At 40.2% G+C, this 27,347-nt stretch overlaps 1 protein-coding gene across 1 annotated transcript; it reads left to right on the forward strand.

Moving 5' to 3' along the window:
* Nucleotides 1-360: 360 nt before the first annotated feature.
* LOC111229639 (ankyrin repeat domain-containing protein 26-like) lies at nt 361-26,686 on the forward strand. Its single transcript, XM_022756053.1, has 42 exons — nt 361-560; nt 1,343-1,457; nt 1,611-1,784; nt 2,346-2,452; nt 2,943-3,080; nt 3,316-3,476; nt 3,831-3,867; nt 3,951-4,020; nt 4,114-4,165; nt 4,261-4,446; nt 4,667-4,798; nt 7,267-7,335; nt 8,278-8,339; nt 8,424-8,523; nt 8,794-8,898; nt 9,900-9,958; nt 10,048-10,117; nt 10,212-10,256; nt 11,228-11,494; nt 11,615-11,713; nt 11,794-11,864; nt 14,516-14,691; nt 15,040-15,255; nt 15,940-15,970; nt 16,069-16,210; nt 16,403-16,616; nt 16,742-16,925; nt 17,132-17,278; nt 17,483-17,945; nt 18,250-18,755; nt 18,896-19,048; nt 19,295-19,470; nt 19,717-19,810; nt 20,437-20,514; nt 21,225-21,359; nt 21,451-21,563; nt 21,853-22,000; nt 22,154-22,444; nt 22,741-22,976; nt 23,139-23,382; nt 25,628-25,673; nt 25,793-26,686. Exons 1-42 carry the CDS (start codon nt 361-363, stop codon nt 25,921-25,923), a joined length of 6,243 nt encoding a protein of 2,080 aa, XP_022611774.1. The 3' UTR covers nt 25,924-26,686.
* The last annotated feature ends 661 nt before the right edge of the window (nt 26,687-27,347 follow it).

Consider the following 27,347-nt stretch of genomic DNA (forward strand, 5'->3'; position numbering starts at 1 on the left):
TGCCTATAGCATGGCAGTTTACCGTCACCTAACGCTATTTTGAAGTAAATAGTAATGAAATACTCAACGTTATGCGTAATACCTCCCTATATATGCATTTGATCACTATGCTGTATATGAGATGAAGCTAGCGTTACCTCACTTTATATAACTGTGTGAGGAACAGTATTTCTGGTACTTAGTTATATCTTTAATATGAAGCAAAACCGCAGTGAAGCAAAACTGCACGGCTTTATAGGCGTCTAATCCGCTTTGCACGTCTTATTTTTAGGGATGGGAGAGGAGCCTGCGGTGATCCTCCAGCACCAGATGAGTGGCAGGTAGTGACGGTGCAAAAGCAATGTTGTACTACTGTGTACAATGAAGAAGATATTCAGCTTTACTAAGAAAAAGAAACACCCATCTGGTACCCCTGACAATGGGAGTGTGCTTTCTGTTGGCTATGAACTGAAAGACAAGGACCTCGGGAAGGTTCATAAGGCTGCTTCAGTGGGTGATTTGGCAAAGTTGAAGCAGCTTGCTAAAAAGAATGATATCAACCAACTTGATAAGGAGAACAGGTAAGTGGGTTTAAAACATTTGTTGTCATATCCTTAAAAGTGTTAGTATTTGCTGGATTAATTGCTGTCTACAATATATGTATGCAGGAGTGCATTCCATGTGAATAGTTTATTAAAATGTCAGAAACTTAAACACATTATTTTGGATCCACTTTTCCACTGAGACTCCACTGAGATATAGTTACAGACCTTCTTTCATTAATGCATTGTTTGACTGATGAAAAAAATTTGGCAAATTGTCCCCCACAGATAAATGCATCTCTTAAAAGATATTTATTTTTAGCGTGTTTAAAATAATGAATATTTTTGCAATGCCAGAGATAAAATGATATTGTGGCAGCCCTTGCGTAAATTGTTGATTATAGCATGCAGTGTGGAACATGTTTTGCATAGCAAAGCTGGGTAGTGGTATTGTAAAACGAACTGAGAACAGCAAACTTAAAACAGGTGTTTTAAGCCCCAAGTAACATGTACGTAACACCAGTTGTTTCTTTTCTACTTATGTTTCAGGGTAGGCTCAAGTTAGCATTTATAATTAGTATGTGTCAGAAGGAACTGAGTGGTGTAAGAGGAGTACATGAGGCAATTTACAGGATGGCTTGTAATAAAGAAAAAATAGCAGCTGAACTTGTCAAAATCAGTAAAATATTCCGTTATTTATCAGCTCATTTTAAAGTAAACTGTACACATTTTAAAACACACTTTTTGTAATTGTCAGTGGAAATGTTTTAGTAAGAATAGGAATACTTGCATATGATAAACTTTCTCCTTTACTATTACAGAACTGCACTTCATATTGCCTGTGCCAGTGGACATGTTGAGGTGGTGCAATTCCTTGTGGAGAGCAAAGCCAAGCTTAACCTATGCGACAATCAAAATAGATCCGCCTTAATGAAGGTAATCCTGGATGGTGAGACTCAAAATCAAAGTGATTCTTAATTTAATGTAAAATATATTGTGATGATCATAGTCGGCTACTTTCTTTGTACATTGAGGTGAGCCTTGTTTCAGGCTTTGTTCTGCATTTGTGTCAATTCTCCACAATATCAGGCAGTGCAGGGCCAGCATGAGCGATGTGTGAACATACTGCTGGAGAATCATGCTGACCCTAACCTGGTGGACATCAATGGCAATACAGCCCTACATTTAGCAGCAAACATCCCGTCCATCTCCACTGCTATCCTGCTGCTGGGGCATGAGGCTAACATCAATGCCCAAAACAAGGTGATTCTGTCTTTCCACAGTACCAAAGTACAATTTCTCAGCTTTAGGCCAAGCATCAGGACAATGCTCAGCTAATGCAAACTAAGGCATTGTCATGTTCCCAGATATATTTGAATTGTGAGTAGATCCAGCAAGGACACTAGGGGATGGAAAATATTCCCTGTATCTTAATCAAAAAAGTATTCATCACACCATCACAGCTCATATTGTCATACTAACAGTTTTTATTGCAATAACCAATTATGGCCATTAGGGGAGGACCTCTTAGTGATTTCGGTTTTGAACCACAAATGGTATGCTCAACACCAGACACCATGAAAATAAAAATTTTTGCTGTGCAAAAGATGTATTTATTAAGTGTCTGGATACATCTTACACATTCAGTGATGTGTGTCAGTAGACTGCTGAAAAAGTCTTGTAAATAAAGAAGGCTATTCAGCCTTCTAAATTAAATATCAACATGGTTCTGACATCTATGATATTCCACGTAGAACGAGATATTGTTATTCTGATAACACTTTTCCATTGCATGAGGTGGTTGACTGTAATCCAATTTTTTAGGAGGGATTCACACCCTTAACTGTGGCAGTCCGTGAGGACCATATAGAGATGGCTGAGTTTCTCCTCAAGGAGACTGCCGATGTGAATTTGATGGGCCAAGACCAAAGGTAACAGTGACACGTTTGTGATACACATCTAATAGTTTTGATGTTGCTGAATTCATTGTTACCAGCCATGACAGCATGTGGCTGGTATTATTTTTACCTTGTGAGTCAATCTGTCATCATGGCAAAATGTGGTCCTGGAGACATCTACTGTAGCAGGAACTACCACAGAGGTGGTGTTGAGTACTGAGGCAGATGTTTATGTGTCTGTTTGTCTGTGGACAGATTTTTGTCAGCACGACAGTGTCATAACTGTGCAACACGCTGTCACAAAATTTTTACAGGCGTGCATTTGAGAACAAAGTAAAGGCAGAGTTTGAAGATGAGTGTGGTCCGACCCATGATTACTGAGTACTAATGTAATAATGTAGTAATGAGTACTCACGGATCAGAGAGTTAACAAGTTGACAGGCATTGTGGTTAGTGTGATTCCATCACATGACGTATTCTAATTTACAGTTGGTTATGTTGCTATCATTGGTTTTATCTGCAGGTCCCCATTAATGATAGCTGCTGGCAATGGACAAATCAGTATGTTGCGGCTACTCTTGAGGTTTAACGCAGATATCACACTAAAGGATACCAAAGGATGGTCAGCTGATGACTACGCAGTAATGAATGGGCATCATCCGTAAGCTGTTCTTGTCTTTGCACTTATTTTCTTAGCATTTCTTTTGTGATTTATGACTTATGATTTTAATTTATTAAGTTTTATTGTATTCATTAGAAATCAGTTTTCTACAGTTATATTCTTCCTTTCTTCTTTCAGATCACTGTATATTCACATGGCACATTTGCACACCTGAAATCACAGGAACATGTTAAGGCCTATGACACTGAAATTTTCTGTCTTGACTCTCTTGTAGTTGCTCCCTCCTGATCATTGAGCACGGCACCCAGAGGAACGATGGGCCATCCATGTCACATCTAGGTCCGGGCAAAAACAAGAAAAAACTGCTGTTGGGCAGTCCTTTCCAAGACGTTGAAGCGGGCTTCTCTCTGGGAGGACCAGCCACTGACAAAGATGGTAGGGAAATCACTTTGCAGTGAATGACAGAAGTGTGAGGATATTATTCTGTCTATTCATTATTGACTTTGATTATTTCATTTATTCCTCATGCATTACCCCTTGACTGGATCTAGAACATGGAGCAAATGAAGCAGGGGGAGGTATTACTTTGCTTAGATGAGCTTTCTCTGCAAAATCAGTCAGACGCTGTCAGTTTCTTGTCAGTGAAGATCATTAGCTGTTACTAAGGATGGATATTCAACCTACTCCTTTTAGGAAATGCATTTTTATGCTGCCTAGATTGTTGTGTTTTGTGTTAGTTAAGTTAAGTTAAGTCTTGTTTAGCTGAAAATAAGTTCCTCTTTTTTGCAGATTTTGAAGACAATTCTCAGTCAGAGTCACTAAGTCGGTGAGTACAATCTTCTTCTCATGACTTGCAACCTAAAATTTAAATTTACTTCCTAGTTCAAACCACCCTTCTTCTCTCTTCAGGGTTTCAAAAAGTGCCGCAGATGAATGGCCTTCATCTGAAGATGATGATGAATCTGTTTTAATTGAAAAGGTTGGTGCTACTCTTTTTTTTTTTTTTTTCCTTGTAAATTGTTTTTTTTCCTACATTTTTGTTCCAACCTTCATGAGATATGCTGTCTTTCAGAAACCACAGAAAGTAAACCTAAGGAAAATGATTGCATCAAAAAAGGGAGAAGGTACTGAGAATCTTTCAGCATTACTCACTGTCCCTAGTGTCCCTCCATAGTTTGTGGTTTTTGGTAGTAACCTTTTATCCCCGCCTGCCCTGTAGCTTCTGCACTGCCTGACAGATCCTTGAGCGCCTCAGAATCTGAGCCAATGGGTGAAAATAGAGTTCAGAGAATCCCATCCCTCCCAAAGGCTCTACCATCCAGCAATGCTCCGCAGCACCCAGTACATCCTTCTCCCGTTTCCTTCCTTTCCAAAGCACCCCAGATGACTTCCACCCCTCTTCCAAGCTACAGAAAGGTAAAATATTTGTGTTGAAGCTTTGTTAGTTGCATTTCTGTAATGTCTTTCTCTATGTCTATTTTTTCTTAAATGACCAAACCAAGCAGACAGGGCAGCTGAGCAGGGGAAAACCAAACACTCAGAGCAGCCGTCAACTAGTAAAGCAAGATCAGAATCTCAAGAAGGAAGCCCAGAAGCAGAGGACTCTGAGGAGGAAGTTGGAGAAGAAGAGGAGGAAGAGGAGGAAGAAGAGGAGGAGGAAGAAGATGATGACGATGATGATGAAGATGAGGAGGATGAAGAAGAAGAAGAAGAGGACGAGGAGGAGGAGGATGATGAAGAAGATGATGATGAGGAAAGTGAAGATGAGGATGGGGAAGAAGATGAAGAGGAGAATGAATGTGAGGATGAGGAGGATGACAACTATGTGGCTTCTGTCGAGGCCAACACTACTGAATATGAAGATATACAAAAACCCTCTGTCACTGCTGCCCCAAAGATTATTGACAGTGCTGATACTCAAAACATACCTGGTACTGACAACTCTTACAATAGTGGAACTACTCCTGTTGATGAAGATGCCTCAGAGAAAGATGCCAAAACAGAGACTCAAAATACTGACTTTGTCTGCCCAGCTGAAACAGCAAGTTATGCAATGCCAGCGACATTAGATGTAGAGGAAGATTGTGTCGTGTCAGCCATTAGAGTAGAATCTAAGTTTTCTGATGAAGACGATAGCCTTGGCAAGGAATGCATATTGCCATCAGACCAAAACATAATTTCAGATCAGGGTTCAACAGGAGGTCGTATACCATCCAGGCATGGCACTGAGACTCCTTCACCTAGCAAGGAAGAGTTTGAGGGAGAAATGGAAAAGGATGATAATGACTCCTGGAGTGATAAACAAAACAGTGGTGATACAGTGTGGAATGACAGTGATTATGAAGAGGATAAGCAAACAGGGGGATTCGGTCGCAATACTGTACTCGCTAAGCACAAAAATGTTTCACCTGAGGTTGGTGCAAAAACTACAGATGGTATGTCTGATGCTGAAGATGATGCTGGATCAACTGAAGAAGTCCTCAAAGAAGAGAAACGCAAGTCCTCATGGGGCTCTTCATTAGAGGAAAGTGACACTGACCTACCCAAAGAAGATGAGGTCAAAGAGGAGATGCTTGATGAGAAAAGTGATGTTCAAGCATCAGATTTACAAGTAGAAGCAGCAACACTGCAAGAGAAAAGCACATTACCGCAACCAAACGAAGACCTCGCGGATACGTCATGGGATTCTTCATCACCAGTGGTACCATCTCCAAAATGTGTCTCGTCTTTAGGACTATGTTCAACAAGCTCTCCTCAGTCCAAAAACAGACCAGACAAAGCAACAGTAGGTGAATCAGAGTGGGATTCCTCATCTGAAAATAATGACCAAAATGATGAAGGCTCCTTCACTAAAGGTGAAGTGGGGTCACCAGCTTCCAAAACAAATGTTGTAACAGCAGACCAGACTGGAGAGCAGCACTGTTCCGATGGCTCTTTGGAAGAAGATAAAGAAAGTATTGAGAAAGAGTCAAATGACCCCTCGCCTGCAGTGTCACCAGCACCTGAGGATGAAAACACAACCAGAAATCAAATACAAGATAATGATGGTGTTGAGTCAATTCGTCAGTCATCACAAATGGAAGGAAATTTAGATTCAGATGATGATGATAGTAGCTGGGATGATAAAGATGAAAGTGATGAGGATGATGAAGTTTTAGAGTGCGGTGACGTCTTGAACACACAGCTTTCTACCCCAGTCTATTTGCAGTCACCAAAGTCAAGGCCCACAAGTGCAATGGACAAGAAGTTAGAAGAAGAAGCTAGAGTAGATGATATTGATGGCAATGAAGACAATGAAGAGATTCCTCATTCTGTTATTGATGGAAATGATGAATTAACAGATAATAACAAGCCAGAGGAAGAAGAGTTGGTGGATGTTAGGAGTAGCAATCCCAGCAAAGATGATGAGACAAGTGAGGACTCTGACAGCATGCACCAAAAAGTGCAGTACGATTTTGCCAGGGCCACAGTCAAAGTGTCTGATGTGGGAGATGATTCTGATAACATACAAGATGGATGCCTGAGTGGAGGCGACAAGCCAGATGACGAACATGAGGCTATATTAACGGCATATGTTCCACTAGAAAATGAAAGTGCCGTTGTTCCTCAGACAAGAGTGTCATCAGATGAACTTGATGAAAAACCAAATCAGGAAAATATTTTTTCCAGCCCACCCACCAAAGAAGATATCACTGTTGGTGAATGCCATGATTCAGACAGGAACACAGTTTCTGATGAAGTGTTACCCCAGACTGACATTGATAATGTAGATTTAGACTCACCTGATGAAGGAGAGAGCGTAGTCATGAAAGATCAACAGCTCACAAGCACTGAAGAACCTGTCATTCAGGTAAAACAGGAACACAACAGGTAGATCTTAGTTGTACTTTAGCAGTTTCTGTAGTTTAATGTGGTTGTTCAAAGAGGCCTTTAAAAACACTCTTGCTGTGCCAACAGCTTCATCATGATTTTTCAGATGGTTGTTCTTAGCTTGCGTAGTGCTTTTCTGCTCATCAGATATCCTTTGTGGAAATAAGATTTTAAATATGACTAGCAATGTTTTTTACACAGAAAGAAGATTCCACGGAGGATGAGGATGATGAGGATGAGGAGGAGGAGGAAGATTATGATGATGATGACCACGGTGACAAAGAGGAGGTAAGAGATGATGAGGAGGAGGAAGAGGAAGAAGGAGAGGTCTCAGATGAAAATGATCAGCCTGAAGAGAGTGGAGAGTCCCTTGATGCCATTTCACCTGTTCCTGAGACAGAAGTCTGCAAAGATAAAAAAAGAGGTAAGCTGCAAATTGTTTATAAAGGATGAGTTGAATTCAATGTGTTATGAAGAGCTACATTTGCATCACTGAAATCTTGGTCCACCAAACTGTACAGTGACCTCAGTGTACAGTATTTATAGGCAGTGTTTTCATTTATAACACCAGCACAGTTCTGCCCACCCTCTTAGTTGCTATGGCTACTGTGAACATACTGACAACAAACATTGTAGCACCTATTTACCCCACTTAATATGCTGTGTCTTAGTTATTTTAGTTATAAAATTGTATAATTTTAAAAGTATTTCAAATGCGCATGAATAGTACAATTATGATTTGACTCAACCCTAATGGGAGGTCACTTCATTATTATTTGTGTTATAGACCAAAAAACAAAACAAAACCTGAATTCAGAGAGCTTCCCAAGAACTAGCTGCAAGTCTAAGTAGTTGTCATACCTCTGTCTGGTCAGCTACTGAAGTGACTGAGGTCACATTCTGCAGGAGAAGTTGACAGTTTAACAAGATATCAAGGGTTGTGACTCACTCAGTCTGGTTAACAAGATGTTAACAAGCAAGCCAATTTACATCTTGATGTTGATGTGCTGGTATTTTCTTCCTATGTATGAAGATGTTCTTGCTGAATGAGGAAATAATACAATATAATTATTACCATCTATCAAGAATTTGAATTTAATAACAATGTGGTAATACAGTAAGATAAAGTAGAGAAGTCAAAAATAAACTCGACATGAATAAAGATGCACCAAGAATTGTTTTGAATTGAATCGTAGCACCATGAATTGAAATCCAATAAAATTTTGAGAGATCCAGAGAGTGAGGTAGCGTTTCCTGGGAGGTATTTTTTTGTATCTGTTGCCCCTGTTGAATGTATTGTGTACTGTTATGCAACCATTGCTTCTTGTCAAGTGTTTCAGCTTAATTGATTTACATCTGTTAATAGATTTCTTGTCTGAGCTGGGTCTAGAGAAGGGAGAGGAAGAGCAAGATTCTTGGGACTCTGAGGTACAGCAAGGACAAATTTTTGAATACCATTTAGGATCAGATGTTTGGCATACACATTGTCACAGACTGATTTTCTCTTTTAAGTCCCATTCTGAAAACCCCAATATGCCACATGAAGAGAAACAGAGCCTGCAAACTCAGGATCAAGAGGAGATGTCCCCTATTGAAGAAGAGATTAAAGAAAGTAAGTCTCTATTTCTTTATTTGTTGTTTTTGTTTTTTTAAGCAATCAAGTCATTCCAGGCACCATTTCATGCTGCAGAAACAGTGTGACCTTATTTAATGATAAACATAGAGAACTGCTTTTGTGAATTAATGCATGCATTAATTTTGTCCGTGAGTAATGGTTGAAGCTTTCTGTTTTCAGTCTAAATATTGTGTAGAATTTGCAATGTATTATGATTGCCATTAATGCAAACAGTCTTTCCAACAATATGTTACATTTCTTTTGTAGACTTGTTTTATATTCCCTCTTTTGTAAGAGGGGAAGGAGGCAATAGGATGGCAGTTCTAGTGCCTCGGAGGAGTGTAGGCAGGCCGAGAGGCAGCCAGGGACAGGGTAAATGAATGTCTTGTCAGAGGTCTAAGGAACAGCATGTTAACCATACCAGAGGCCTTATGTTCACCTCATGATCACCATAAGAAAATGCATGAAGCATACACTACACTACTCCATCCTGCCTGCCACCCTTGAACATCCTTTTCCCAAATTTGGGACTTAAAGGGCCACAGGTTCTACTTTGCTTTCTTGGTTACTCTATGTTTTTGCTGAAATTATAATAATAAGCGCCTACAGCTCTTCTCAGCATTCTTGGCTGACGATGAACTTGTGTCCCCATAAAATGGAACGGAGAATCTAACACCCTTATCAGACCTGGCATTAACATGGGTGATCTGACCTCAAGTGGACAGCTCGAAGTACTTCAGTTCACACCTGGCATTGGAATGCATCTCCACAAGTGTCTTGAGTGACAACTTGTGATAGGATCTTTCTTCTACTTACTTACTTCTCCCACTCAATATACAAATAAACACATACATCATTTGTGTTTGTGTAGAATGCGTTGTTGGTTTTAGCCAGTCCAACTATGACGGATGGGTCCGTTGTTCATTATGAAACTGTGTATGAGACTGTGTTAGAGGATGTCAGTTGAGTAGGTGGTCCTTCAATGTTGCCCAGGGTGCATTTGCAGCATTTCATATTGCTAAAAGAATGTGGCCACATGTGGCCAAGACCACCTCCAAACGTGGTCTGAGTGATCGGATCTCAAATGTATCTTCAATACGTCCTGGGTGCATTCACACCTGTACTTAGAGCTGTTCACTTGTGATCGGATGACGCAAAGCGCACGGTAATGCTGGGGCTGAACAGGTCCTAAAACCTTGTCTGATGCCTAGCCATGTTACCTACATGCTGATTAACCAGGAGCACATTTGCATGGGAATGCTTTTTACATTGTTCTGGCAAACTACCCCAGCTTCCTCTGAATATTGTTTCGTTTCTTACAGAAGTTAATTTGTGTTGTCTCAGACATAACAGACATGTCTTGTCTCTTGCAGTTGGAAACGATGATGATGAAAGAGAACATGCTGCTAAAGATGATACTACACAGAAAGAGGTACGTTCAGCTACTAAAGGGTATACAAAATAAAAGATAAAAATTGTGACCTGTTGGAATCAAATTGCAATATTTTTCCTGTCTACCAGAGTGAGAAGGCAAAATGGGAACCACTTAGTGTTTTGAGCAAACTTGAAGGAGATAATGAACGAAAGACAGGTAAGTGGAATAATCCAGATTCTCATAATGTCAAATGTTGGAGAAGTTATCTGAAGCAGAGCTCTGTGTCTTATTACTTTGTTTCTCTTTACAGATGTAATGGAAGATCTTGGTCTGGGTGACGTTGATGATCTCGAAGGTAATATGATATTTAATCTACTCCTTTTTTTTATCTGTAAATGGACCAAAATATTTGTTTTATTTATTTTTTGCCCCTGTTAAACTATGAAATGCAAAATATTTGTGATTAGAGGGTGGTTGCTTTTGATTCTCCAATGCCTTACACATACGGATTGTAAAAGCTGGGAGAGCAATGGCTGCTGTTTATTGCGAATGAGACCTGACTTTGCAGCTTAGTGCCCCCTGCTGAGTTCAACAAGTGCCCAGTAACACTACAGGGAGGAACTGAAAGGCTTAAATGTATGTTAATATCCTCTGACGCTGTGAGAGTTGTTTACTACTCCACTCCACCACACGAAGGAACAAAATGTTTGGAAACAAAATTGCCAACAATGATGGTGTATCTGGTGGCTGCAGATATGCAAGAAACTACTGTCCAGTCTGAGCACAACAGATTCATGAGAGGCCAGATACTGTTTTGTATCTGTATGTGTGCGTGTTGTAATTCTGCCCCTAAACCCAATGCATTTGCATCTTTTACACTGTTGGTAAATTGCCTGGTACTTACAGGGTGGCACCCAATATCTGCATTATTAAAGCTTCACTTTCAAATGTGTAGGAACTGCTGTCTTTTTTAAGCTTGTGATTAATTTGGTATATCTGCTTGCAACACTGACTTTTCTACCCTTTTTTATGTTTCTGTCATCACACTTTTTGAAAGCTCAAAAAGCAGGTTGGTAAACATAAAATAGCTGATGAGATAAGTTGAACTTTATTCATTAGTAACTGTAGTTCCTCCTTTGAGACCCCTGTTTGATAGAGGGCAATGGTGTAACAGCTTATCCCAGATCTTCCATTGTCATGCATGAGTGCATCATATAATAGAGGCATATATACCTAATGATTATCCCAGTGTAAACTGACTACCCTCAGCAATGTCACTGTTGTATTTTGTTCATTTACCTACAGTTTCTTGTGTTAATGACACAGATCCATCAGACTGGGACTCGGCCAGTACAACCAGTAAGAAAACCCTACCTGGCCGCAGAATGGCCTCCCCTGGACTTGAGGAGTTCCCAGAATGCACCGATCCATCTGTTAAAGAGCAGGATGAAGATGTTACTCCAGCAGCACCCTTGACACCTCACAGGAGCATCAGCTCCAACATGAAACTGTTCAGCACACCCCCTCAACTCATACCCCATCCTCAACCTCGAGCAAGGAAGATAGTGCTTCAGAAACCAGAGAGTGATGAAGGTAAAATGTTGTAAGACTGTTCATGTTCTTATTAATGTTGTCAATGCATGTTTATACCATTCAAACAAAGGACATAAGCACATAATTTTCTGTTTCTCTCTTTGACTTGCTCTCATCCAGAATCAGATTGGGAACCAAACAATTTAACATCTTCCAATGCAGCCAAAATTGACAATCAGCTTCGAGACATAGCTGAGCCTCAGTCAGTGGTTAAACCAGGTAAGGCTCACTGGTCTTTTTAAATAGGCCTTTTTGTGCACACATGCCCTCTACTCTGGATAAACACTCTGTCTCCTTAGGTTCTCCTGAACTTTCATCAATGGCAAGAGACAGTGAAAGTAACAAAGAGTGTGACGAGCCTCAGCATAAGGTGAGAAAAACACAGAAAATACCATCCTTACCACAATTTTAACATCTTTTTCATCCCTCATTGAAATTGGTCCCAGACAAAACCGTACAGCATCATCCATGCTTTCCCAATCAAAGGAAAATAGAAACTCATCATCATGTCGTATAAAAATGTGCATGTTTCCAAGTGGATATTGTTCTTGTAACCATAGTTTTTGCCCCTTTGTCTTCTAATTTGTTTCAGAATTCAAATTATTTGGTTAGCTTCTCTTTATGTGAATGTTAAAATGTTCCAATATGAAAATGTAATGTAATTTATTATAATAAGTAGGAAGTGAGTATGAAATGTTGTGTCAATATTGTGTATTTCATTTAAAATCAAAACTTGGTGTTTTGCATTTTTGTCTTGTTTGTGTTGTGTTTTTCCGTGTCCACCCATGCCACCAAAGGAGAAAGATGATGCAGGAGATACATGTGAGTTAGATATAAATAACCCATGCCCATCTGACCGTGTGGGCTCTGACAGAGGAGAAAAGGATAATGACTTTAGAGATCAGCACAGTCCTGAAGAAGGAGGTGAACTGCGTGATGATGTCCCATGGGAGAAACGTTACGAGAAGCTCTGGGTAGAGGTGGAGAAACGGGAGGTAAAATCCACCTTCAAGAATGTTGCTGGTGAATTAAAAGAGAAGTTTGGAGAACTGTTTAAATCAAGATGCCCTGCAGAAGATGACGCAGAAGAACAAGCCACAGCTGAATCTACTTCTGCTGAAGAGTCAAGTGATGAAGAAGAAGAAGGGGAAATCATTGTGCGCCCAACAGCAAGAGCAAAGAGCACTGTCCTTCTCACCATACCTGAGCAGAGGGAGTCCGGACTGGAAGACTCTGTGACAGACTCAGCTGACAACTCTCTGTGTGAAGACAAGATGCAGGTCTGTCAGCCTTCATCTGTCAGTGACAGCAACATGCGTCAGGAGCCAGATCTGCTCACTGATGATGACGAGTCCAGGTCTCCTTCACCAGAACTTGCCACAGCACAGAAAGGGAGCCACATCGACCATGCTACCACTTCTTTTACTGATGGTCGCACTGTACCCATTTCTGATGTTGACTGTAGCTCATTGTTAAAAGATGAGACAAAACTTGGGCCGTTCCACAAGCAACAAATGGACTTAATCTTGAAGGACACAACTGCTGGTCTAGGTGAAGCTGAGAAGAACAATGTGAGTTCAGAAGAGGATCCTGAGGAGATCACCAAGTCTTGCCGCCCCTTGCTGAGCAGACGTTCAGCATCTGTCCCAGGTGTCTCTGATGAGGAGCTGGAAGAGGACATGGAAAGGTTTAAACTTGAGGTAGGGATGCTGAAGGTTGACTTCCTGGATTTGGAGAAAGAAAAGGCCCAACTCCAGAAAGAGGTAGAGGATGGCTGCCTCTTCCATAATCCCTTCTAGATCTCCTCTCTTTCTTTTTTCATTCATGTACTTAATTTCAATTCTTTTTCTCAGCTTTTTCAGAGGGGCTTAACTGGCCACACATCATGACCTCATCTTATTTCTGTCTGTTAAATGTTCATTGTCCATGTCTTAATATTTATTTTCTGTAGGTTTGAATTCAAGTAGAAGAGCATGTTTCTTCCTACATTGTTGCATCTCCTTAACAAACCTTAAAGACGTGTAGAACTGAGCAAACATTTTGTTGAAGATCATTTGCTCTGCACTCAAGAAGCCTGGTACTGACTTACAGTTAAAAGATTGTTTGGCATTCTTGATTGTAAAACTACTTAACGTTCAGTCTTCTGTGTTCTTTAGTTGTGACTTATCTTTCATTATGCATGGATTTTGCATGTATCTTTATGCTAAATTCTGTTGTATAAACTTTCAAAGTGACATAGTGTTGAGATTGTATAAATAACAGCCTTCTTTGTGTTTAAAAGAAGTGCAGTTGTGATGATACTTCCTGGATTTTTTTCTTTTAATGCATGCTGTGCTTAAGCTAGTCTTTTTACATGTCAGTATTTCTTCAAATTGATGAGACTCTCCATGGGATGAGTAGATTTACTTTTTGGCCAGCCTTTTGAGTTCTTGGGGGTCTCTGTGGACAGAAAGCAGAGAAGCAAATATTAATTTTGTACTATATCTTTTCTCCAAAATTTCACATGTTAATTCACACAGAGAACAACTTCTAATGTCACTGAGATGGCAATGTAAAGAACAAACAGCTCAAGCTGGTACAGATGACACTTTAAGAAAGTAATAGAGAGAGTGTTGATGTGGGATTAATAAAGAACCTAATAAAGAATTATATTTTCTTTAGATTCTAGTTGTAGTTTTGATAAGATCTCTTTTAGAATGCTGTCATCTAGTTTTTGCATCGTACCATTCATATCAGGCTAAACATTGATGAGATTTTCTTTGTTCAGTTATTGAGAATACCACAGTGAGCATTGCAGTGCAGAGAATTGTGCATCCTTATAGTTAACTGAAAATATCGTATCAAATAGAGTTACCACACTAAGGTGTTTGGTCTCAGAAGGGAGGGGTGACACTAAATTATGTATGACAAAGTGTACAAGAACCTGCGCCAAATTGCATCTTAAAAGGCTGGCCCCAACTTGTTTCAGTTAGTATGAATGTGAAAAGGCAACTAATCAAATATTTTCCCTTATCTTTTCAGGTTGGCAAAGAGAAGACAAAGACTGCAATGGAGGTGCAAAAATCCCATGCATCCTGGGATACTGGTGGAACGACATTGGAAGAAGTGGGTACTGAGAAACCTGAGACCAGGTTAGGAAGCCTGTCAAGTCAAACTGAAGCAGTTCACCAAGAACAGCAGCCTGCAGCCACCAAGAGGTATGTATTATCTAGCTATTGTGTATTTGTAGGCCCTGAGCAAATTTCAATTATTTGTGTGTGTGTGTGTGTGTGTGTGTGTGTGTGTGTGTGTGTGTGTGTGTGTGTGTGTGTGTGTGTGTGTGTGTGTGTGTGTGTGTGTGTGTGTGAAAATATGATTTTTTAACACTCTTGTTGAGTTGCTCTGAAGTAAATTTATTTTTAAAAGATGCATTCAACAGAAAGAACCCAGTCTAAACTTTCTTTTACTGATAGCATTTTTAGACCTCTTTCTTCAGCAATACCACCAAATTCCTTAAGGTGTAGATGACACAACTCATTGACTATCAGGTTTATTACTCTTTATAGCACCAACAGGGCACCAGCGCAGTCACATCTCCCACTCCAGCTGGCCTACAATAGCAACAAACAGGAGGGACAAGCTGTAGAGGAGACCTTAAAGCTGGAGCTGGTCAGAGGGGCCCGGCACAGCAGAGCCCCTCAGACCAACACCCATGTTAACGGAGATCCTCTCTCTGTGTTTGACGATAGCACTTTAAGTGAAGTGTCGGACGATGAAGGAAGGTATATATGCAGTATGCCACTTATGTGTATCAATTTCACCTCTCTGTCGCTAACCTGTAAGGTGCTTTCAGACTGAACACAAAGTTAATTATACAGGCAGCACAACAGCACACAAAGTCAATAGAAAGAAGGGAGTGAATGAGAACAGACACAGATTTGGGAGAGTAAGTTAAGGCATCTGTGCAAGACTGAAATGTTTAAAACTAAACAAAAAATTCATGCTTATCCAAAACCTTTCGTACTTGACTTAATTAACATATAAAGAAACAAGAAAAACAAAGAGACACATGAGGAACATAAGAGCAATTACTGGAGTTGTTGGTAAGTTTTCAGATCATATCTGTGTATTACTTGGTTGTGACAAATAAACTTCTAAGCTAGACTTTTAAAACACTTCAGTGGTCAAGTTTGCATCAATAAACCAAGGTGAAAATTGGCTTTGCTGTTCAGTCTGAACAGACCTTTACAATACTGGTGGTGGGTGATGATTAGGATGCAATATTTCTTGATTTTAATTCTCTGTCTCCGTACATAGTTGCATGACTAACCATTGACTTTCCAAAAATGGAACTGTATACTGCATTATACCATTACACTTCCTATAGCACCTCTGTGCAGCTCTTAAGATGCACATCAGTTTTCCAAATAACCCCTATTTTTCTTCCCTGTGTTTGTTGGGCTCAGGTTGCCAACCAGTGGACAACAGAAAAATGAGGTAAAACTTATGTCAGTAACTGGAGTTAAGTTAGGCTACACACAATACAGACTGAGGGACTGAATAATATCAAGACCACATTTTGTTTCCATGTACAGAATCCCGATGACGTGGAGATGGCAGAAGACTTTGATGAACTTACTCAGTCATCAGACACAGCCACAGATGACATCGACTCTCCTGCTTCAGGCTATCGTCATGCATCCCTCCTCATTCAAAACCTGGACTCAGCAACTTTAGGTACTGACTCAGCAAATTCAAATGCTAATTTATACAATAATATGTAATTATTTTTGATTTTTGGGTCTTCAATCAATTCATTCATTTATTTTGCAATATACATGTACACAATCCACCTTTGAAAACAAGATCTGTTGTGTGCTCATTAAGTGGTGAGACTTGGACTCTTATACTCTTTATACTATCTCGCAGACTCGAGAAGCATGGTGAAGCTGCAGAACATTTTCCACGAATATGAGCGCTCCATCCAAAAGGCAAGGAGTCGCCACGGGTACCTGGCAGACAAGGTGAGCCAGCTGGAAATGGAGAGAGCGGAGTTAAAGAGCTCTCTAGAGGAAGTTAAAGATGTTAAATCTGCCTTGGAGCGCGACCAGCTGGAATTACAGACTGAAGTCACAAACCTCAAGTGAGAATTACTTCCTTTTCTTGAAAGCAAGAGTACTCAGCACCCCTTTGTTGACACTGTCTTGGTCTCTTTTCTTATATTTTTGATTGCCTAATTTATGGATCTTTTTATTTTGTATATTTTAGATTTCAGCTGAAACAGGAGCAGGAAAATCGCCGCAATGCCACCATGATGTACAACACTACCAGAGATAAGCTGAGGAGGACGGAGGAGCAGCATCAGTTAGAGGTTCAGGAGAGACAGAAGGTGGAGCTCACCCTCAGGAACCTGGAGCTGGAGATGAGAGCACTGGTCAACAACATGAAACAGGTACAGCCTTTTAAACTTGTTTTTCTGTCCAAACAAAAGTGATTTTGCTGTGCTGTTTTCATTGTATTGATATTGGTTGATGTTCTATTGATAGATATTTGTAGGACTGGTAGAACTTTGAGTATTTTATCAGTAGTTGTTTTGTGCAGTTGTTGTTTGCTGTATATATGATTGTTACATTAGTTGGTTGTATGTTAATCACCCAGCTTGAAGAGGACCACAGTGAGACCCAGAGACTGCTGGCTCAGGAGCGCAGTGCAAGGACACTGCAGGAGAATCTGCTCAACAGCCATCTCCGTAAGCAGCAGGAGATAGAGGAGGAGAACAAAAGAAATATTAGCAAAAGCAATGAGGTAATCCTGGTATTTATCCTGGTATTCATCATTCTAGGATATATCATAATATAACAGTGATACAGTATGGTGTTGCAAGTAGAAGATTCATATTAGTATCTATTACGTTCTGGGGATAAATAATACATTTTGAAGACAAAACTGTAAAGAAAACCTGTCAGCTCAAGGCAATATTAACATGTTTTTTGCTGTTTTCCATAAAAGGCCTTGTCTCAGCTCACTGAGGCCAGTGACAGGGAGAGGGAGTTGCTACAGCAGACTGCCACCCTACAGGAGCAGCTGACCATCCTTAGAACAGAACTCGAGCGTTCGCAGGCCAGCAGCAGTCTCAAAGAGAGCCACATTTTAGAGGAGAACGAGGCCCTCAAAGAACAGCTAGAAGATGCTCATCGAGATCTCAAACTCAACAATGAAGCCCTGACCCAAACCGTCTTCAGCTGCAATAACCAGGTGACCACCCTGAAGTCGGAGTTAGCTATGGTAACATCCCGCCTGGAAAATGAGCGACAGACTCGTGAAACACTGGAGGTAGAGGTGGAGTCCACTCGTACCCGCCTGGCTGGTGCAGTTAAGGAGGCTGAGCGTTGCCTGGCCGCTCACACAGACACAGAAAAAGCTTTGCTCCGGGAGAAAGAGGAACACCAGCGTCTTAAAGACAGACTCACAGGTTAGTAGTGGTTGGAATGGCTGGTTAGTTCCAAGCTCAAACTTAAAATAACTCACATAAATTTTCCTGTATTTAAAACAAAGCCACTTGTACTTGAGGTGAAACTACACAGAACCAGTAATACTCTTTACCATGACACTGAGAGGCTGTTTGATGAGTTGCTCTGTGTGAGCCAGTTCTGCCTCCTACTGTGGTCTACATTGGCTATAGTGGCTTGTATTTCATTTTGTTTTATGCATCTTTTTGTCCACAATCTTTTTAATTGGGAGCTTTTTTGTTACTCCTAATACTTTTATTTCTATAGGTGAAGCAGCCAGTCAGCGTGAGACAGTCAGCAGCCTGTCCCAGAAGCTTTCAAAGGCAGAGGCTCGTGCAAACAGTATGGAGAATGAAGTTCATCGGGTCACATTACAGCTGACAGAGAAGGGCCTACTGCTGGATGTCCTACAGCGGGAGAAGGACCAGGCAGCTGCACGCGTCAAGGAAGTAGAATCGGTTCTGCAGGCCGAGAGGGAGCTGGTCAGTCGTGCTGGAGCTCGCCAAGAGGCCACACAGGAGCGGCTAGCCCAAGCCCAAAGTGAGGGTATGTTATTACGGCAACAGCTAGAGGAGGCCCAAAACAAAGGCGTTGCAAAGGAGCGTGCTGTGACAGATGCCCAAGAGCGCTTCAGTGACATTCTGTCCAAGCTGCGCTCCGACTGCGAAGAGAGAGTACAACTAGTGGAGGAGAGAAATAAGGAGGTCGCCAGTAAGGCTGCTGATCTCCGAGATCAGATCTACAAGTTAGAGGAGGAGAAGAACGAAAGAGAGGTAAGATTAGAGCTCTGCAGGGGGTAATGAGATTACCTAGCCTCTTCCTCCAGACCCACTTTTAGCCTTTCTACCAAACGGCAGGTAAGGATATCCCTTTATATCTATCAACCTGTGCTTTCTCTGGATTCTGAGCGCAGACTAGTCTAAGGCAGCTGCAGCAGGAGCTAGCTGACTCACTCAAGAAACTGTCAATGAGTGAAGCTTCCCTGGAGGTCAACACACGCTATCGCAATGACCTGGAGGAGGAGAAGGCCCGACTCCTCAAAGACATGGACAGACTTAAAGGAAAGGTAACAGCAGCGAACACTGACACCTTGTGGCAGCATATTCTCACCACATCTCTGATGCCAGCTGTGTAAATGATTGTGAAGCAAACACCTTGAGTTGAAGCGGAAATTAGATGGTTTATTATCACTATTTTTAGGTGATACAGTTTCTCAGAAGAGGCAATAACTGTCAGTATGTATGTTCACTGAATTGACAGTTAAGTAAACTGATAGCAGTGCTAATGAGGTGGATGCTCTGTCTCTGTCTAGCTGGAGGAGAGTGAAGACCAATATGTGCAGGCTGAGAGACGTATTAACACTCTGAAGAGCAGTCTTGATGAAAGGGAAAAGGAACTCACCATGGCTGCTCAGAAACTCCAGGAGGCGCTGTCTGCCTCAGCAGCCTCTGATACCACCATCAGACAGCTGGAGGAAGCTGTGCAGAGGTATGTACAAACACATGCTGTCCACACACACACACACACTTGGAACTGAGAGATTGATCAGTTTATTTTCTTTTATCAGATACCACATATACTAAAATAGATAATGTAAAATAAAGTTTGTAAAATAAGCCAACTCCATATCGCAGAAATAACTCTGTTCACTACTATTTATAAGCATTTTCAGCCATGAGTCAAACTATGTTTCAATATACAGTATATGAATGTGTCGATGTAATTTCAAATTAGGCTCGAGATAGAGAATGCCAGGCTGGAAGCGGCTGCAAAGCAACAGTCCAACAAAATTGATGCACTTCAGAAAGGGGCTCACGAAGCTGCCATGGTAAGTGCAAAAAACCTAATCCGGTAAATTGCCGCACACATGTACACAGGATCTCAATGGTGCCTTATCTATTCCTTCCCATATCTAGCATTTACAATATACCTGAAAAAGTATAGTGAAATCTCTTATGTTATCAAATAAATAAAATTATAAAGTCTTTTATTATATTTTAAGGTATCCAATCTTCTTCCAGCTATCTGACTGCTCACCTGGAGGAGGGGTTGGTATTATGGATGTAGGCTTAGTTTCTCTGTGTGGGTTTACCTCTGTTTTTAAAAGAATAATATAAATTGACAAAAATCCTAAAATCATACTGTGTGCATCTGCAAAATCAAAAGCACTTGGGCTTTGTGGGTCTTTTTGTACAAGTCGGAATCCAAACTTAAAGGCGAAGTAATAGCTTTGTGTGGGTTTGGGTTTTTCTTGGTGATGTCAAAATGTGTTTTCTCCCTTAAACCTTAGTGTGTGGGATCTTTCACTCCTTTTCTCAAGCTGCATGATGCATGTTACTTCCTTTAGTCTAAAGTGTCCTTTCAACTTTCTAAAATGATGTACGAGAAATAAAAGAGCAGCATCACAAACACCCTCTTTCATAACTTTTTACAATGATCTTCTTGTTTCTGTAGGTCAGAGGTCATTTGGAGGACTTGGTTGCAAACCTCCAAAGCAGTAAGATGACTTTGGAAGACCAACTCAGTAGAGAGGTTGGTGGCATATTTTGTTTCTGTTCTAAGAAAACCTTAATCTTAGATTTTCTATTTCTTACTCTCATCCTATTTTCTAGTATTTGTCTATGTAATTAACCTCAGATCAGGGAGAGCAGGGAGTTTCTATATTTTTCACTTGCCAGCCAAATAAGAAAAGTAGCTCGTTGTTACCTAAACTATCAGACATTTGTAAATTATAACCTGTGTTTTTTTGAAATACGAAACAATTTTGAATTCAGGCTTAAAACAAAAAAGTGGCCCTCTCTAAAAAAAGGGGAAGCTTTGAATATGTTTCTTGAGGCAGTGCAGTGTACAACAATATTAATAAGAAAATAAGAACCAAGTACATTTGAGTCTTTTCAGACTTTCTGATACTTACAAATTTAGTAATAAACACAATATCAATATATTTTCTCTAGAACTAAATTCTAGTTCTCGTGTAAAAAAACAAAACAAAACATAGATCAGGTTAAATGAGAAAAGGGCCACATTGTTCCAGCATGTTGGAGACAGTTTCTCACAGGTCAGATGATCAGTTGGATGTTTAGCCAACTGATCAAACTGAAATTTGATCATTGTTACAAGCTGACTGGAGCTTTAAATATTCACAACTTTATCTTTAGTTATCATTAAATTATTATTATTATTAATTATTATTAAATTATTATTATAATTTTAATTGTAGTCTCTGTCTTTCTCTTTCATAGGTCCAGAAGCAAAGCATGCTGTCTCACACAGCCCAGGACTCTCAGGCGTTGTGGGAGGAGGAGCTGAAGAGTCGCTCTAAGTTAGGACTGCGCCTGGCAGAGCTTGAAAAGGAAAAAGGAGAACTGAGCACCCAGGTGATCATAGTGATGCATTTGCATGCACGCTAATATTATAAATGATAAATTACTTAGTCTCCCCTCATGATAATATATCATGATGTTCCAGATGACAATCGAGAAGAAGAAAGCCAAGAAAATAGCAGAGCAGAAGAAGGCTGTAGACACTCGTCTGGATCAAGAGATGAAGAGAAACACAGAGCTTCAAAAAGAAATGTACAGGTGACTCCTGTCCTCCTCCTCACGCCCTCCTCACCTGTGGCAGTGCCTTCTCCTACTATTTAGACACAACTAGGATCCAGTAGAGGCACTCTTTCCTGGCTTATGTGGCTGTCACACTGATGTCTGTATTTTTTTTTTCTCTTAAACTCTAATACTATTAATGTTTAAATCCTTGTGTTTGTCTAGTGTTTTTGTTTTTGTATACTCACTTAATTGGGACTAATTTGTTTGTTATTCTTAGATTTGACCTTATTTTGTTGTTGTAAGTTTTTGTGTCTATGTGTTTAAGGCTGCGTACTCTATTGAAGACTGCAAAGAAGAAACTGCGGGATCAGGACACTAGTGGAGCTGAGGTTGTTTCTCCTATGAGCAGTCTAAGGATGGACCAGGCCAGACACAGTCAGGCTGAGGGTGGCTTTGGTCGAATGAAAGAAAAGGTTTGTCTGTCTGATAAAGCACTATGATTTCTGAATTAACCCCCAAATAATAAACCACTAGAAACTTAGTCTTTAGCGACCCCTTGTGTCCCTTAGATGTCGAGTGTAGTGTCAGCTGTTAGACAATGGCCTCAGACCTTTCCTCTGTCTTAGGTGGATGATCTGCAGGTGCAGCTGGATAAGGAAGCGTCTCGTCGCAACCAACTAGAGAAGGTGAACGGGGAGCTTAAGGATCAGCTGGCCTCTCTGAAGAGCTTCAGCCGCAGTTCGGACCAGCTGGAGAGGAGTAAGAGGCAGCTGGAGGAGGAGGTCTTGGACCTGAGACGCCGAATGGAGGCAGCACAGATGGAGCAGAACCAGGTGGAGCAGTACCGCCGTGATGCAGAGGAGAAGGCCCGTCAAGAGATACAACAGAAATTGGAGCAGGTCAACCTCTTCCTGCAGGTAGGAATTCTAATCTGGGAATTTCGTTGGTTTCATGACACTGTCAACAACAGTTACAGAGTGCACAGTGGAAACAATACAAAATATAAATTAAGTCTAAAATAGACTTAGTAAATAATAATACTGACTAGAATGATAACAAGATGATAAAATAAAAATATATTTAATAATTCATTTGGTGTGCATATAAAGTATGCATTACATCATTGCTATGAAAGCTACTATATGTACCGGTATATGTATATTAAAGCATCACTGAGTCTGATTGAATATGATTGTGTCTGTTTGTGTTCCAGTCCCAGGCAGCATCCCAAGAAGCATTGGATCAGATTAAAGCGGCCAACGAGGCTAACCTGCGCTCTCAGCTGGAGCAGAAGATCCAGGAGCTGGAGGGGGAACTGGGCCGCACCCGCAACGCCCAGCAGGACAGCCTTAACCAAAGAGAGTCCACACGCACTGAGCTGGAGCGATACCGCCAACTCTACTCTGAGGAGCTGCGCCTCCGCAAGTCCCTGGCTGCCAAACTAGAGAGGTGAGACCAGCTTGTTCCCCTCAACTGATATTGATCAGTTTTAATGTTAATATAAGTGCCCAATTTGATAAAGATCAACACTTGTGTAGTATCATGGTATAATTCGACAAAGACAACAAACCTGTATTGTATCAGTGATCTTTACTATGTTTTCATCCACAGGGCCAACAGTCGACTCGCAGAGGCCAATTCCAAGTTGCTCAACGAGCGCAGCAGGTCTCTTATCACCAGCAGCATTGCAAATGGAAGCCTTGGAGGGCCCTCACTGGATGTGGGCGCTTTGGCTTCACCGGCAAACTATGGGGCCTCACTGGGGCCCCTCAACAGAAGCCTTGGTCTGGGAATCTCCCTTCTCAGCCCTGCGACTGAGGGACAGAACAGCAGGGTGGAGGACTATCTGGCTAAGGTCTGTACAGTCATTAACTGAGACACTCATTAGCTCACACAGATTACAGGGGAATATTCTTTATATAGACAAGTTCTTTTAATTTGGGCCATTTTCATTTCCATGGCATCATGGTTGTCAGCGTTGTTATTGTGTAACTGGTGGCGTTTTGTTCAAAGATGTTGCTTTTTATAGAGCAGTTAGTGTGTTGTTATGTTGTCATAACTACAGAGGCATATTACTCTGTGGGTTTTGAGACATTACGCATCAAACATTTCAGATTGTGAGAAAATGGAATTATAACAAAGATAGGTATGAAACTGATGTGATGGCTTTCTAAATTCTCTTAAGGCCTGTCTTCCCTCTCCAAAGCACCCTTCGGAACTAAAGTTATTTCTAATCCTTGTATTATTTTTTTTTCTTCCTCCTACACATTGTTTCTTCTTCACTCTATCTCTAGTCTTTGTGGTAGTGGGACTTCTTCTAACTTATCTTCTATTTCTGACTCTTTTAGCTTCTAGCTCAAAAGTCTGTCTCTCATCTGTCCTCTCTTCAGCCAGACTCATAACCAGGTGTGTAGATGTGTTAAGCTCAGTGTCTGATTGGCTGCTGTTCCCTTCACCCTGCTGGTGGGCTCATATTTATAGCTCTGTTCACATCCAAACCATAATGTTCCCAATTTGCACAGTGAAAAAAACAGACTGCAGACCAGCAAAGTTACGGAAAATTCAACTGAGCTTTCCCCAATACTGCATTCAGTATTTTTTTTTCACATGATGAAGTGTCAACCTAAAATTACAGCCCTCTTATCAAATTAATGATCTGAAGTGGAAATGTAAGCAAGAAAGCAAGCAGCACTTTATAGCACATTTCATTCTAGGTGGAAGCACAATGTGCCGCACAAAGCATGAATTATCATGCATGAATCAGCATGAATGTACATGAAAGTTATTACTATTCTTTTAAATTTCTGTCACAGTAGTCCAATTAATTGCAGAGCTATTTCCTGGCTCATCTTCCTAGAATTACCTAATTAAGGGATGCGAAAATAAGTCAAAGTTGCAAAAAATAAAAATCAGAAAGTCAAGAATAACCGAATTTCACAGCTGAAATGTGCAGGATTGCTGGTTTTTGCATTTTGTGGTTAGCAACATGACTGACTGCCAGCAGCAATCTTAAAGCCTCGTCTTTGATTCTCTGCTTTGAGTTGACTTTCTTCATGCTCCAAAGTTGACTGGTACAGTAGAGATTATGTAGCTCCATTCTGTCTGTTGTAACGCTAATTATAGTGGTGAAGCTTAAACACCATGTATGTGTTTGATCAAATCAAATCTGGTTCATTTAATCAGACATCTCCTCATTACAAGCACGTGTTAAAGGACTTAACACAAAAAACAACCTACCTGGATTGAATGAATAATCAATCAATAAAATGTGGTAATCTGTTATCTAAGACAACACAGGAGCGCAGTGCAACACACAAGACAGAGTGCTGTACTATATATGTATATAGGAGAGACATGACAAGCATATCGGCATGATCTGTGAACATATCACCAACCATGCTTAGAAACAACAGTAAAAGCTTAACAGCCTCATTCCTGACTTTGTACCTTTGACAAAGAAAATGTGAAGAGAAAACTCATTACAAAAATGAACTGATAAAAAAGAAACTATACAATGACATATAGTAAGAAACAAGAAGTAACTGTACCATCCACAAAATTCCATGTCTCTGTGTTTGTGTACATGCATGCATATGTATATAATGTATGTGTGGGTGTACAGGTACATCTAATTGTACATGTATAACTCAATACATACAAATCTGGAACGATTACAATTTATATGTTGCATGCACACCTTTTTTTGTTTTACATGTCAGATATCAAGAACATGCATTTATCATTAGTTTAAATGCGTCTTGTACAGACTATTTGAATAAATTATGGAGGCAAGTTGACCATACTGACATGCTTGCAGTAAGATTTAAAAGGCAACATCAAAGAGCTCGCAGAAACTCGACACGAAAGCAGAGCTTGCATGTTTGGCATGTCCTGCTGTGTTTCACATAATAGTCCTGATTTCTGTGCAGTGATTTTCCACTGTTAAAGTGTTTGTCATTAAATGTGTTGCCATTTACCATTGTGTTGTGTTTGGTGGTGAAATATCATCTGTGCATCCTTTTTTAAAATGTTATTTTATGGTAGTATTTTATTCAGTTTTTTTTAGCTCAAGTCAAACTACAACTTTTTTTTTTTTCCAGATGCAGAGTGAGTTGGATAGAAACATATCAAAGGAATTAATCAATGGTGAGTGCACAGCAGGCAAAAACAAATCCTGTCAGTCTTATAAAGTCTAATGAAATAGATGGTATCAGTACATGTCTTGTAGCAGCAGCTTCATGTTGTGGTCTCTCTCTGGTCCTCAGCCACAGCAGAGCTGGACGTTGCCTCGGCCCGTATGTCCCCGGTAGGCTCTGCCTCGAGGGTGGAGCTGGATCCCGTCAGCAGGGCGACGCAGCAGTACTTGGAGGTACTGAAGAAGAACAATATGATCTGACCACATATCACAGCTGCTTTTGCTCAAACTCAAACATTTCATTTCAGCCATTTAAGCACCAACTTTAAGGCCAAAGCCACAGCCCAGTCGCATAACTACAAGAATCCAACTTACGTATTTACTCCTCTATTATAAAAGAAAGCAAACATAATGCACATTGCACTTAACCACTCAGGAACAGGGCAAGAGTCATATATATATGTTGCATTATTGATGGGTACAATTAGAGAGAACCTTGAAAGTATTTGTTCCTTCTGACTTATTTTGTTCAATCTGTAGCTGTTTTGTTTCTATTAGCACAATATATATATACAGAATAGTGGTTTGGATTTTTTTGTGAATATTGGTGTTCCTAAATTTGAATTTATAAGTATTTGATGTATGCATCATTAATCATTTTTGCCAAGATATTACATTTGGTACGTGCCATCAGATGGTGCAATATCTGTCTTGGTCTCACTTTATTAGACTCGTTGGCGTATTGTGTTAATGGTTATTTTATTTATTCATTTTTTTTAATGAACTTGATATACTTGAATAAGACGTGCTAGAATAATCTCTGGCTATTGAAACAGGGTGACTGACTGCATTTGTACAACTGTCATTTTAGCTTTTGCTTGGCTTGTTTTTAAGGCCACCAAAAGTGAAATACACTCATTTTCATTCATAAATACTGTAACAAAACACATAAGAAAACATTTATGATGCATGTACATTACAGAAGACTCTAAAGTTGTAAAATAAAACTGTAGAAAACCCTGAACTTGAGTGAGATTGATGTTGGGATACTGAGTGGACATGTGAAACTGGTTTGCACCAGCCTTTGGTAAATCCATCACTTCATTTGTGTGTAAATTCCTTTCTAAGTTCTCGGAGGTTCTAAAATAGATTGTTAAGACTTTAATAATGTCCAAATCGGTTGCCAGCAATTTATAGCACTGTCCAGTCAAAAGCAATTAACTATGTAAACAGCAGTTCACTATAACATTGCAAGCTGTTACATAACTGCCAAGAATAAGAGTTGTAAGAGGCCAATGTATATGAAATTAAGTGCCGGTGTTTTTTAAATGTAGGTTGACTTGTTTTATTTATATACGCATACTTGAGGAAATATGCGTGAGAGTTAGTCAAAGTCATAATGGTTTAGAGTGAGTTCAGATTACACTAACCTCCTAACACCATTGGGTCATTCAGTCTAACATTAGTGACTTAAGTTTTTGTAATTTGAGGTATAATGTGTTATTTTTATAAAATGTAATCTAAACTCAGGTTCACCCAGTACAATTCCTTGTTTTTTTGCATGAACTAGTTTGTGTGTTGCAACCCCTTTTAGTGATACGTGAATCTTCCCTTGGTAAAGATTTGCCTTATGACTAGGATAAGCTTGAACATATGACTGGCGGGAAGAGCCTAAGAGGACCTCT

Source organism: Seriola dumerili, unplaced genomic scaffold (genome assembly GCF_002260705.1).
Source record: "Seriola dumerili isolate Sdu_G_001 unplaced genomic scaffold, Sdu_1.0 BDQW01000242.1, whole genome shotgun sequence".
Classification (NCBI taxonomy): Eukaryota; Metazoa; Chordata; class Actinopteri; order Carangiformes; family Carangidae; genus Seriola; species Seriola dumerili.

Bases quoted from the DNA above. Each gene is read 5' to 3' on its own strand.
- LOC111229639 (XM_022756053.1), top strand. From the start codon at position 361: ATGAAGAAGATATTCAGCTTTACTAAGAAAAAGAAACACCCATCTGGT. The intron at 4,799-7,266 runs GTGAAGATGAGG...ATCAGCCTGAAG, and splicing joins AGAAGATGATGATGAGGAAA to AGAGTGGAGAGTCCCTTGAT. The intron at 11,495-11,614 runs GTAAAATGTTGT...GCTCTCATCCAG, and splicing joins GAAACCAGAGAGTGATGAAG to AATCAGATTGGGAACCAAAC.